The following is a 13,632-nucleotide window of genomic DNA, read 5'->3' on the forward strand; positions in this document are numbered from 1 at the left end:
CTGCTCTTCTGAAGGCAGGTCTCCTGTCCATGCCTTCCCCTTTGCTGTCCAGATGGAGACTGGAGACACAGCATCATACACAGCTGACAGGTGTTAACCTTATTAACTCATTCTGTTTCACAGGACACAATTTATACACTTCATGGAAATGCTTCTCACTGCCTTTTTTTTACGACTTCAAGGTAGAAGTAGGTAACAGTGCTAAAGTCATCTTCCTAGAATAACAAAGTCCATGATTTGTTGTCCCTAAAAGTATTTCTATTAGTTTACTAGGGCTGCCATAACAAAATTCCACAGCCTGAGTGACTTAAATAACATAAATTTATTTTCTCACAGTTCTGGAGGCTGGAAGTCCAAGATCAAGGAACTAGCACATTTGGTCTCTTCTGAGGCCTCTCTCCCTCCCTTGCCGATGGCACCTTCTTACTGTGTTCTCACATGATTGTCCCGTGGTCTGTGTGTGGTCTCTGTCGACATCTCCTCGTCTTACAAGGAAATCAGTCTTACTGATTAGGGCCCACCTATATAACCTAATGTTACCTCAATGATCTCTTTATAGGTCCTCTGTCCAAATACAGCCCCATTCTGAGGTAGTAGAGGTGAGCACTTCAACATAAATTCGAGGCAACACAATTCTGTCCATGATAATTGTCCACCTTAGTTTTATAGTGAACCAAGTCTGTATAAAAGACTTGACAGAGTGGTAGACCAGATGACTCTGTGTTGATTCCGTCTGTCTGCATCAAAAGCAATCGGCTTGGGAGTGAATAGCCCCCTGTCTCGTCAGTTCCCCGCCCTTTGTGGTCTCTGGAAGTGTGATGTGATGGTCCGAGAACTGGGATTGCCGACTTCCTCAGCACCCCTTCCCCCCCCGATACACACAGTCACACACACACTGACATACACACACGCCATTCTGGGCCTCCCATGATCGGTCACTTCCTCTATAAAGCATCAGCCACAGCCTCTGCCTCCACATACCCCAGCCTTTTCCCTGGCCGGCTGGAGAACCCCACTCACCCTTGCCTCACTGTGTTGCAGACTTTCCACCTCTATCGGGAGTACAAGGACCACGTTCTTGTGAAGGCCTTCATGGAGTGCCAGAAGAGGAGCTTGGTCAACCCGCGCAGGGTCAACCAAACGCTGGGCCCCAAGAAGAACCGGGCCCTGCCCTTCGTGCCAATGTCCTACCAGCTATCCCAGACCTACTACAGGTAAGTACCTGTCAGGAGCCCTGGGTACTCCGAAGTTGAGCCACATAAAGAGGAGCAAAGGAAGCATTGTGGCCATGAAAGCATGTTGGAGCCGCGGCCCCTCGCAGCCTCATGCGCAAGACGCAGGCTCTGGGGTTTCCTGCAGCCCCTCTCCTCCTTCCTGGTGTGGGGATCAGGTGAGTGCTAGCAGCATCTTTGTGTTGGTGGTGTTGCCATTTTGCAGGTGGTTTGTTTCCGTTTCTCTTATCAGATGGAGTGAAATCGGTTTTGAATTTAATAATTGGCCCAGCTGGAAGTTCACCCTCCAGTTCCAGCATAACCTCAGTCCCTCTTCCGTGTAGGCCTGAGACCCGGGAAGTCTCCTGGGCCCATTCGCAGCTCCAGCAGCCGGTGCGGGGTTGGGGTGCGGAGGTGCGTCCAGACAGACATCCTCCTGGGGCTCCCTCCTGAAACGCTCTTGCAGTGTGGCTTCATGCCGCAGAGAGCGTTGCACCACCAGCCTCCTGACCACATGCAGAGTCCCTGAGAAAATTCCAAGCCACCACCTTGGCAGCTTCCCCCTTCATACCGTTCTCCTTGCCCACCCTCAGGTCTGCACAGGGCTGCAGTCAGATGCTCAGAGACAGCACCATGAATCTTCTTTCAGTTCTTTGATACCATCCCTTCCCCGTGATGGCAGACACTTCCTCCTCCCCAACCCTCACCCCGAATGACCCTCAGGCCTCTGGGAAATAAGTGTGGCAGCAGAAGATACATGTCCAAGTCCAACAAGGCCATTTGTCACGGAGACACTGCTCTGACCGCATGTCCCCATCTGAACCGAGGGCAGTGGTCAGCAGACAAGGAAGGCCTTTTGGGTCCCTCCCTCTGACCCTGGTAGCAGGGTCGCGGAATGTTGCTCTCTGGACAGAGCCGGGGAAATGCCTCACCAGGTGCTGTATGGAGACAGCTTGGGCACACATGTGAGACCAGGGCTGGCTTTGTGTGGGGACTGTTATTACAGAAAGCATGCTCACCATCCCTAGTTCAGCAACTGTGTACAGTGAGTGCCTGTGAGGTGAGCCTGCCAGCACCCTCCTGGAACGCAAGGTGAGGCCACATTGAATTAGACGAGGAGACGGTACTCTGCATGGAAGGTACTCACGCTAGCGGGGAAGAGAGACACAAACACTGCTAGATGGGAACACAGCGCCTTCATTTGGGATGGGACGGAGAGCTTTAGGGGAGAAGTGGGGCATTTTGCTTAGTTCTCATCATAATGATTTGACGTGCTCATAGCCTGTCCAAATGATGGCTTCCTACGGCCGGCCATCAGTCAGGCCCTTCCTTTCTTTTTGTCTGTGTAGGATTTTTACGTGGCAATTTCCAAGCACCATCTGCACGGAGTCATTCCAGTTTTTGGACAGAATGCGGGCTGCCGGCAACTTGGACCAGCCTGATCGTTTCTCTTTCAAAGACCAGGATAATAATGAGCCCACAAATGACATGGTGGCCTTTTCACTGGACGGCCCTGGAGGAAATTGTGTGGCCGTCCTGACCCTCTTCTCTCTGGGCCTTATTTCCGTGGATGTCAAGATCCCGGAGCAGATCATCGTAGCAGATAGCTCAATGGTGGAGAATGAGGTCATCAAAAGGTAAGAGCCCGGCGTCCACAGCATCAGGTCTGGCCACGTGCTAGGCATTGGCCAGACACAGACCGGCAGGGGTTGGTAGTGCTTTCCGGGAGCTTGCAGGATGGGCGTTGCAGATGAGTGACTGGGGATTGTAGGCCAGTGTCCAAGGCGTCCTCTGCTGATGCCTCCCAGGTGTTACGGGAATTGGCCAAAGAGAAGGATGCAGCACAGTAGGGCAGGGGAGGGGCAGGGAAGAGAAGGGAGGACTGGTCCTGAGGGCCTTGCAACAGAGCTGGGGCTTCCTGGGGAAGTGGGTATTTTCTGGACTGAGAGACGGGCAAGAGGAACAGTCCCCACAGAGACTCAGATACGTGACAAGGGGTGAGCACGTTGCACAGGAAGGTGGAAAGGGGATGGATCTGGGGCAGCCGTCCACACCAGCCTTGGTAATGAAGCACAGCCAGTGCTGGGGCCACTGCTGAGGCCCAGCCACAAGGCCTCTCGAGGGAGGGGAGAGGCTGCAGTAGCAGCTGGCTGGCCTGTGCTTGGGTATCCAGGTCGCAATTGTCTTCTAGCTTGGGGAAGGATGGCAGCCTGGAGGATGACAAGGATGAAGAGGATGACTTGGATGAAGGCATGGGGGCAAGCGCCAGAGCATGGAGGTGAAACCTTCGCAGGCCTCCCACACCAACTACCTGCTGATGAGGGGCTACTACTCCCCCGGCATCGTCAGCACCCGAAACCTCAATCCCAATGACAGCATCATGGTCAACTCCTGCCAGATGAAGTTCCAGCTCCGCTGCAGCCCTGTGCCCGCCCGGCTCAGGCCTGCTGGTGAGTGCTCCCGCTGGTGCTGGGGGAGGGCCCGGCCTTGCCCGGCTCAGGCCCGCTGGTGAGTGCTCCCGCTGGTGCTGGGGGAGGGCCCGGCCTTGCCATCATCCAGGAGGACCCTGAGGCCTGGCCTGAGACCTAGACCTTCGGGCTCCCCAGGCCAGGCATGCAGCCACAGGACACACGGAAAAACACACCCCATCCTTGCAGCCAACTCAAGGGACACCTTCCCCAGGTGCCGGTGCTATGCCCACACCTCTGTGGGAGAACTCCCCGCACCACCGCTGTCTTTTAGTCACAGCTGTGCCACAGGCGCCAGGAAGAGCAGAGTACTCCCACCTCCCCACCCCGCCCACTCTCCCCGGGGGGGCAGCGGGGCTCTAGTCTCCTGGTGCTTAGTAAAGTTCGTGCTCTTAGGAACCTTTTAGATACTATCTTTTGACCCCTTGCTAGGAAAGATGAGTATTCCACTCACATTCATGATTTCCTGCCTCCTTTACTTCCAATTTTGACACTATTTTGGTTCTATTGATGACCTTTGAAACTTTACTTTTTATTTTTATTTATTTATTTGAAATGAGTGAGACGGGGACTCACTATGTGCCCAGGTTGGTCTCTAACTCTGGCCTTAAGTGATCTTCCTGCCTCCGCCTCCCAAAGTGATGGGATTACAGGCGTAAGCCACCACACCAAGCCTGTTTTTTAGAGACAGGGTCTTGCTCTGTTGCTTAGGCTGGAGTACAGTGGCATGATGATAGTTCACAGTCATCTCTAGCTCCTGGGCTCAGGTCATCCTCCTGCCTCAGTCTCCTAAGTAGCTTGGACTATAGGCATGTGCCACCACAGCCAGCTACTTTTTTAATTTTTTGTAGAGACAGCGCCTTGCTCTGTTGCCCAGGCTGGTCTCAGGCCTCAAGGGATCCTCCCGCCATGGCCTCCCAAAGGGGTGCGACAACAGGCATGAGCTACCATACCAGACCTAGTTTATGTAATATTCTAAGTCCTTTGCTGCCATTTCAACGATGTTCTCAGCGTCTTTACCAGGAGTAGATTCTATGTCAAGAAACTCAAGAAACCACCTTTGCTCGTCTATAAGAAGCAAGTCATCTGTTCAAGTTTGATCCTGAGATTGCAGCAACTCCATCCCATCTTCAGACTCTGCCTCTAGTTCTCTTGTTATTTCCACTGCATCTGCAGTTACTTTCTCCACTGATGACTTGAACCCCTCAAAGTCGTCCATGAGGGTGGGAATCAGCTTTTTCCAAACTCCTGTTGATGTTGGTATTTTGACCACCTCCCATGAATCACAAATGTTGTTAACGGCATCTAGAATGGTGACTCCTTTCCAGAAGATTTTCAGTTTACTTTGTCCAGATCCATCAGAGGAATCACTATAGTAGCTATAGCCTTACGAAATGAATTTCTTTCTTTTTTGAGACAGAGTTTCACTCTTGTTGCCTGGACTGGAGTGCAGTGGTATGATCTCAGTTCACTGCAACCTCCACCTCCCAGGTTCAAGTGATTCTCCTATCTCAGCCTCCCGAGTAGCTGGAATTACAGGCACCCATCACCACACCCGGCTAATTTTTATTTTTAGTAGAGACGGTGTTTTACCATGTTGGGCAGGCTGGTCTTGAACTCCTGCCCTCAGGTGATCCACCCGCTTAGCCTCCCAAAGTGCTGGGATTACAGCTGTGTCCAGCCATCAAATGTATTTCTTAAATAATAAGACTTGAAAGTGAAATAACTCCTTGATCCATGGGGTACAGAATGGATGTTGTGTTAGCAGGCATGAAAACAACATTCATCTCCTTGAACATCTCCATCAGAGCTCATGCGTGACCAGGGGCATCATTAATCAGCATACCATTTTGAAAGCAATCTTTTTTGTCTGAGCAGTAGGTCTCTACAGTGGGCTTAAAATATTTAGTAAGCCACATTGTAAACAGACATGCTGTCATCCAGCTTTGCAGTTCCTTTTATAGAGCACAGGCAGAATAAATTAAGCATAATTCTCTTCCCTAAGAATTTGGGGGTGGGAAATGGGCACTGGCTTCAACTTAAAGTCACCAGCTTCATTACTTCCTATCGAGAGTGGGCTGTCGTTTGAAGCCTTGAAACCAGGCCTTGCCTTTTCCTTTGTAGCCATGAAAGTCCTAGATGGCATCTTCAATATAAAGCTGTTTTGTGCACATTGAAAATCTGTTTAGTGTATCCACCTTCATCGCTGATCTCAGCTAGCTAGAGCTTCTGGAGAACTTGCTGCAGCTTCTCCAGCAGCACTTGGTGCCTCACCTTGCACTTTTATGTTACGGAGACGGCTTCTTTCCTTAAACTACATGAACCAACCTCTGCTAGCTTCCAGCTTTTCTTCTGCATCTTCCTCACCTCTCTCAGCCTTCATAGAATTAAAGAGAGTTAGGGCCTTGCTCTGGATTAGGCTTTGGCTTAAGGGAAGGTTGTGACTGGTTTCATCTATCCAGACCGCTGAAACTTTCTCCATATCAGCAACAAGGCTGTTTTTGCTTTATTATTGTTCGTGTGTTCCCTGGAGTAACACTTTTAATTTCCTTCAAGAACTTTTCTTTTGCCCTCACAACTTTGACTAACTTTGGCACAAGAGGCCCAGCTTTCGGCTGTCCTGGCTGTCACCATGCTTTCCTCGCGAAGCCTGATATTTTCTAGCTTTTGATGTAAAGTGAGAGATGTCCAACTCTCCCTTTTACTTGAACACAGGGGGGCCATTGTAAGGTTATTAACTGGCCTGACGTCAATTTTTTTTTTTTTTTTTTTTTTTTTTTTTGAGATGGAGTCTTGCTCTGTCGCCCAGGCTGGAGAGCAGTGGCGCGATCTCGGCTCACTGCAAGCTCCACCTTCTGGGTTCACGCCATTCTCCTGCCTCAGCCTCCCGAGTAGCTGGGACTACAGGCGCCCACCACCACGCCCAGCTAATTTTTTGTATTTTTTAGTAGACATGGGGTTTCACCACATTAGCCAGGATGGTCTCGATCTCCTGACCTCATGATGCACCCGCCTCGGCCCCCCAAAGTGCTGGGATTACAGGCCTGAGCCTCTGCACCTGGCCAACCTGACTTCAATATTGTTGTGTCTCAGGAATAGGGAGCCCCAGGAGAGGGAGGAAAATGGGGAATGGCTGGTCCCTGGAGTTGTCAGAACACACATGACATTTATCAATTAAGTTTGCTGTCGTATGTGGGCGTGGTTTGTGGTGCCCCTAAATAGTGACAATAGTTAAGGACAAAGGTCACTGATCACAGGCCACCGTCACAGATATAATCATGAAAAAGATGAAATATGAGAATTCCCAAGCATGACAGACACAAATCGAGCACACGGTGTTAAGAAAGTGCCCATAGACTCTCTTGGCGCAGACTTGCCACAAGCCTTCAGTATGTAAAAAACCCAAAAAACAATATCCGTGAAGCACAATAAAGTGAGGTGCATTGTTGAAGTTGATGGTGTTCGCTATATGCTTCATAACCACAGTAGAATTCTGTACTTTGGAGTTTGGACTGGGCAAAAATGTAGTGATAACCTATCGATTATGGCCTTAGCAGAGACATATTCCATAGGAAGCAACAGAAGCCAGCCCTGGCTAGTGTAGGCAAAAGTGGGGTGTGTAGAAGGGGCCTGGTGTCTTTCACAGGGTCTAAGGAACAGTGGGCACATGAGCAGCAGGAAGGGATGGGACCAGGCCAGCCCTGGTCAGGGACTCCCCCTCAGAGCACTGGGCTTTACAGTTCTCGAACCCCAGTCCTCGGCCTCCGTGCCCTTCACTTTACGTCTTGAGCAGGAGAATCATAGTGGCCATGAGAAATCCAGTCAGCTGTAGTCAGGCTCAGGGTCACAGATCAGGAGCCTGATGCCAGGGGCCCAGCCTGTCCGCCCAGCAGGTGACCCCTGTGGCTGTCGGGGAAGCAGTGAGTTGGTGCTGGAGCGTGCCTTTCCTGAGTGTGGCCTGTGCATTGGGCAGGGGAGGGGGACCTCTGTCGGGCTGCCTCTGAACTTCCTCCGTGTCCCCACAGCCGCTCCTCTGGAAGAGCTAACAGTGGGAACCTCCTGCCTCCCTGACACGTTCACCAAGCTGATAAAGCCCCAGGAAAACACCTGCAGCTTGGAGGAGTTTGTCCTCCAGCTGGAGCTGTCTGGGTATAGTCCCGAAGACCTGACTGCTGCCTTGGAGATCCTGGAAGTCATTATAGCCACGGGTTGTTTTGGGATTGACAAGGAGGAGCTGCGCAGACGGTTCTCGGCCTTGGAGAAGGCAGGTGGCGGGCGCACCAGGACATTCGCAGATTGCGTCCAGGTGAGCTGTGCCTTAGGTTAGCCGGATATCACTGAAGCGGAAATTGCAGCTCCCAGGCCAGGTGCACACTGAAGATGGGCTTGATTTGGGGCATAGCATGCTGCATTCTTTTTAACGTTGAATAAGTCATTAACATTTGAAAACTGGGGCATTTCATGTCCGCGTTGAGGGTGCAGTTGTGGATTCACAACCGCACCACAGCTGACGTGGTTCACCGCAGCCAGAGAGGAAGAGAAGCTGCTCCAGGGCACAGGGCTAGCAAGGGGCAGCCCCGGGGTTAGGAGCCCGCCCGCCTCGCGAGCCTGGGCTGCTCGGGGCACTCAACCCGCCAGGGAGGGGAGGTCACCAGCGCGGAGGATCCCGGGCTCCCCACAGACCCCCTGTGTCTCCTGCCTCCCCAGGCCCTCCTGGAGCAGCACCAGGTGCTGGAGGTCGGCGGCAACACTGCGCGCCTGGTAGCCATGGGCTCTGCCTGGCCCTGGCTCCTGCACTCGGTGCGGCTGAAAGACAGAGAGGATGCCGACATCCAGAGAGAAGACCCCCAGGCCAGACCCCCAGAGGGGTCTTCCAGCGAGGACGGCCCCCTCGAGGGGCAGGCACCTCCTTCTCACAGCCCCCGGGGCACCAAGAGGCGTGCCAGCTGGGCCAGTGAGAATGGGGAGACCGACACTGAAGGCACCCAGATGACCCTTGCCAAGAGGCCAGTACTCCAGGACTCAAACTTCGCCCCCATCCTTGGGCCCAGAGCTGAAGATGGAGCAGAAGCCCAGGCCCCATCTTCACCCCCAGCTCTTGAATTCACCGCTGCAGCGGGGGCAGCACGGGAAGACCGAGAGGGTGTCGGGGAGTTCAGTTCCCCAGGCCAAGAGCAGCTGAGTAGCCAGGCACAGCCTCCAGAGGGCTCTGAAGACCCCAGAGGTACCGTGCGCCTTGTCCCCCACCCCACCTCACTCCACCCGTGCTTTCCCTCCCCTCCGCCCCGATGGACCCCACGCCTTCCTCCGGGATATGGGGGACCTGCCACTGACACAAAAGGGGCTTGACTTCAGCTTCTGGGAGCCTGAGCCCCGACGGGGCAGGATGCTGCCTATAAATGGATTTCCAGGGGAGCACAGGCCTCCCACACCCCCAGGCAGCACTGTGAGTTCTGGAGTGGGAGCTCAGGCGATGGGGCCAGCGTGTGTGCTGCAGCGGCTGCTGTGGGGCAGTAACGGCAGGGAGGTCTCACCCTCCTCGGGTGGCAGCACGCCCTTTCCTGTCCTGCACGTCTGCCAGCAGCAGCCTTCTCATGTGGCTTCTCTGGGCGTTTTTGTTTTCTTTGGGCTGTTTTTGCCTCGGGCTTTACACCACCCTTGTGGTCAGGGCTTCTGGGTGGAAAAGGAGGTGTTCGCTGGCTTCCTCCGGTGTGGGGCTTGTCCGGGCCTGGGACGCTGCTTGCATGTGGCACTGTATGCGGCAGTCTCCCCGGCCCCGCCACCTCCAGAGTGGCTGCTCTGTGAGATGATCGTTGTCATTTTTTTTGACGCTTCATCCCCTGAGCCTCGAGGTGCCCTGCTCATGCTGGGTGCCATGCTGAAGGTGGGGAGGCAGAGATGGCTTCCCTGACTTTCCGAGTCTCTCTCATTCTCTTCCTCTTCCCTCAGGGTTCGCAGAGAGTTTTGGAGCCAGCAGCATCTCCCATGCAGCGCAGGAAAGGTGGGTGTGTGGGGTTCTGGCTCCAGGGCTTCAGGTGGGGCTCTTGACAGGACCGAGGGTAAGGATTTGTGTGAGGGTTTTTTTTTTTTTTTTTTTTTTTTTTGAGGCGGAGTCTCGCTCTGTCCCCCGGACTGGAGTGCAGTGGCCGGATCTCAGCTCACTGTAAGCTCCACCTCCCGGGTTTACGCCATTCTCCTGCCTCAGCCTCCCGAGTAGCTGGGACTACAGGCGCCTGCCGCCTCGCCCGGCTAGTTTTTGTATTTTTAGTAGAGACGGGGTTTCACTGTGTTAGCCAGGATGGTCTCGATCTCCTGACCTCGTGATCCCCCGTCTCGGCCTCCCAAAGTGCTGGGATTACAGGCTTGAGCCACTGCGCCCGGCCTGTGTGAGGGTTTTTGAGGGTCTTTCCCCAGGTGCCAGCTCTGACAGGCTGCCCAGCACCGTGGTTCTCGGCAGGGGTACTTGGAGGGGCGCGGTGGGTGAGCAGCAGGCGTGCTGAGCACCAGCAGTGCCCAGGTCGGCCTGGAACAAGGGCTGCGCTTCCAGAATGCCCAGGGCACTGGCGGAGAACCATGCCTGGTGCCGTCAGCTGCGCTTCACTGGCTCCTCACGACCCACAGGCACCTCACCCACTCCTGCAGATGAGCCAGGGCCACAGAGGGATAAGCCCTGAATGCCCAGCTGCCCCTGGGACAACTGTGCCACAGAGTTACAGGAAGCAAGGGGGCCACAGAAGCCCCTCTGGTGGGGGCGCCTCCCATGAGTGTGTGTGCTGACCCCAGATTGGGAGGGCCCAAGTGCCCTGTGTCCTGGCCTTCAGGAGCTCAGGTGTGCCCCTCCAAGGCCAGGCGTAGCGATAAGAGCCAGGTGTCCAGCTCTTCTGGGTCCGCCCCACTCCTGGGCCCCGGGTGGCTGTTCAGTCCCTGGTTTCAAGGAAAGCATTCCTGGAACTCTGCACATGGTGTGGGGCAGAGCTTCAGGGTCACACTCCTGTGAGCTTCGCCACAGCCTGGAGGTAGCTGCTGCCCGGACTGCCAGGAGAGCTGGCAAGTCCAGGAGTCTCAACTCTTGGCCCTCTCCTGCCAACGTGGGTGGGCGCACTGAGGCCTCAGTTACAGCTGCATCTGAGCAGGACCCCACATCGTGGTTCCACCCAGCTGGCGGTCAAGGGCCCCTCTGTCCAGACAGGAGAGAAGCGGGGAGTTTGGAGAGCAGAGAACAAGAGGTGGCGGCTGGTCTCAGCCCTGTGACCTGGGCCAGGCCCAGACACCCCTAAGCCTCAGTGTTCTGTCTGAACGAGCTGCCCTTCTGCCCCCGCCAAGCCCTGATGCCAAGCCCTCCCCCTGCAGGGACTGTGAGAGCATCTGCTTCATCCGCCGGCCATGGCGTGTCGTGGATGGCCACCTGAACCTGCCCGTATGCAAGGGTATGATGGAGTCCATGCTATACCACATCATGACCAGGCCTGGCATCCCCGAGAACTGCCTGCTGCGCCACTACCAGGGATCCTGCAGCCCGTCGCCGTGCTGGAGCTGCTCCAGGTATGGGGCCTTCTCAGGCTCAGCAGGGGGTGGGGGCGGCTGGGTGCTCTCAGTGGCCCAGCCATGATGTTCAGGCCCCAGGCAGCATGCGGTACCACCATACTGCTTGCCTGCACCCCCTCCCCCAGCTTGTCCTGGGCTCTTGCCTCTCAGACCATCCCTCGGTGTCCTTCACCAGCTCCATGGAAGAGGGGGTGCCTGGTGCTTGTCTCTGATGCTTTCTCTGTGCCAGGGATCACTAACTCACGAGCCCGCAGGGCCCCACGGGTCAAGCAGCTGCCCCCTGGTGCGGCTGCTTCCTGCTCGGCTGACAGTTGCCCTGTGCTCCGTTGGCCCAGTGCGCATGGGGCCTCCAGCTCCTCTGGCAGCTAGGAGCTTGAAGTTTAGTGTCACATTCCCCGCGAGCCAAACGGAACCCCACCTGGAAGCCAGTCTTGGCTCACAGGACGCTGGGATGCAGCCCCCGCTGCAGGCCTCTCCTCCACAAATGAGATTCAGCGTGGTGGCTCCAGCCCGCGCTGTACACATGCTACTCAGGCCGCTGCCTCTCCCACCAGGGCCTTTGCCTGAACCCTCCTGGTACATCCCCACTTGACTCATGCCCAGTTCAGGTGCCCCCTGCTCTGGGAAGTGGCTTCCTCGTACAGAGAGAGCATTCCCTAAATGCTTAAAGAATAAATCAAGCAGGCGAGGGTAGTGCCACTGTAACCTGTGTGTCTGGTGTCTCCAGGGCCTGGAGTCCCTCGGCTGCATCCGGAAGTGCTGGCTGAGAAAGCCAAGGGCCGTCTCGCTCTTCTCCACACCCGTGGTGGAGGAGGTGGAGGTGCCCTCCAGCCTGGACGAGAGCCCCATGGCCTTCTACGAGCCCACCTTGGACTGTACCCTCCGGCTGGGCCGTGTGTTCCCCCACGAGGTCAACTGGAACAAGTGGATCCCCCTCTAGGACCCCTATGGGCATTCCCTCCCTCCCAGCCACCACCTGCCACACCACTCTGCCTGATGCTCAGCAGACCCCACTGTGCCCCGGCCTTGGGTCTGCCGAGCCTCCTGCAGCAGGGGACGGGTGCTCTGGCCAGAGTCACAGCCCGACATGTTTCCCACTGTCCTGGAACTCTGGAAAGAGGGGCTCCCCCACCTGCCTGCTCCCCAGGCTCTTCTGGGCCTGCCCCTTGGGAACTGGCCTCATCACACTGGGAGCTGGTGCTTGTCTCTGGGTCTCCAGAGTTCGCCCCGCCTGTGCACACCTCACATTCCAGACTCCAGCCATCTTGGCAGGATCTCCTGGCTCCTTGAGTGCCCAAGTGCCACCAAGAGGAAGGGCCTTGTGGGATATGCCTTGCAGAATAGGGATCGGTGTGCACTGCTGCCGGGGGGCCTCTACAGGGACTGTGGCCCCTCGACAGGCAGGACATTCCAACCCCTGGCTGGGACTGAACCACCCAGAGCAGAGCAGCTCCCTTTCCGACCTTGCAAGTCACCTGGCAGGCCCCAGCTGGGCTGGCTGTCCGTGTCCCTCGGCCTGGCTGGTGACTCCCTGCAGGCTGGAAATGAAGAGTCACTGTAGGTTTGGGTTTTGTTTGTTTTATTTTGTTCTTTCACCTTTTTTCCTCATTTAAAAAAAAAAGTCCCTGTGGAGTGTATTTATTTATTTTTTGATTAAAGGGAAGTAAAATGCATTCTGTTTTGTGTGTTTCCTAAAGAATCAGTGATTCCCCTAGGGGACTCCCTACTTTGGCTGCAGAACAACCTGGAATGGCTGTTCCCAATGAAACCAAAGGAAGAGGGAAGGCCCTGATCCTGAGCTCGGCAGCCCCGCCTGGCCTCAGCCAGCGGTGAGACATGGCCTCCAGGATGGAGAGGGGCACAGGCGACTCCCTCGCCGCTTTCTCAGCTGGTCCCAGGCCCGTCCCCCACAGAGCAGCTCCCAGCCCAGTGCCAGGCCCATGATCAGCTCGGCTCAGCACAGCTGGTGCCATCGGCAGGGCCTGCAGATGGGTCTGGCACCTTGAAGTTCTCTTGAGCTCACATGGTTACATTTTTAAGTTAGTTGCCAACATTTTTAAAATGTAGAGTTCACATTTTTTTTTTAAAAAAATTCAGATCTCTTAAAATGGAAAGTTCCAGTAACAATGGACTTAGCTTCCTGCCTATGGCAGTCAGAGTGTGGAGCAGAGGCTGTTCCCTCTAGGTGGGATGGGCCCCGCCCTGGCCAGCTGTGTCTCACACCCACCTGCAGCTTCTCTCACCTAGAAAAGTGTCCCCTCTGGGGAACGTGTACCCTTAGGACCCCTGACCTGACCCACCTTCCAACCCTGTCTCCATCCTCCCTCTGCGAGGGACGCCCTGGTCACTCTAGGCCACAAACTTCTGGGTGAGGAGGGACAAAGGCAGGGACTTCGGAGTCAGGGTCC

At 55.2% G+C, this 13,632-nt stretch overlaps 1 protein-coding gene across 1 annotated transcript; it reads left to right on the forward strand.

Moving 5' to 3' along the window:
- Window positions 1–913: 913 nt before the first annotated feature.
- Window positions 914–12,897, forward strand: LOC117099069 (general transcription factor 3C polypeptide 1-like). Its single transcript, XM_033238325.1, is given in 10 exon segments — window positions 914–1,214; window positions 2,561–2,848; window positions 3,403–3,461; window positions 3,464–3,661; window positions 7,705–7,985; window positions 8,387–8,903; window positions 9,629–9,680; window positions 11,030–11,184; window positions 11,187–11,221; window positions 11,952–12,897. Coding segments are annotated over 10 exon segments (2,085 nt in total). The 5' UTR covers window positions 914–927; the 3' UTR covers window positions 12,165–12,897.
- Window positions 12,898–13,632: the final 735 nt, after the last annotated feature.

This window comes from Trachypithecus francoisi, unplaced genomic scaffold, assembly GCF_009764315.1.
Source record: "Trachypithecus francoisi isolate TF-2019V2 unplaced genomic scaffold, Tfra_2.0 Lachesis_group16, whole genome shotgun sequence".
Taxonomy (NCBI): Eukaryota; Metazoa; Chordata; class Mammalia; order Primates; family Cercopithecidae; genus Trachypithecus; species Trachypithecus francoisi.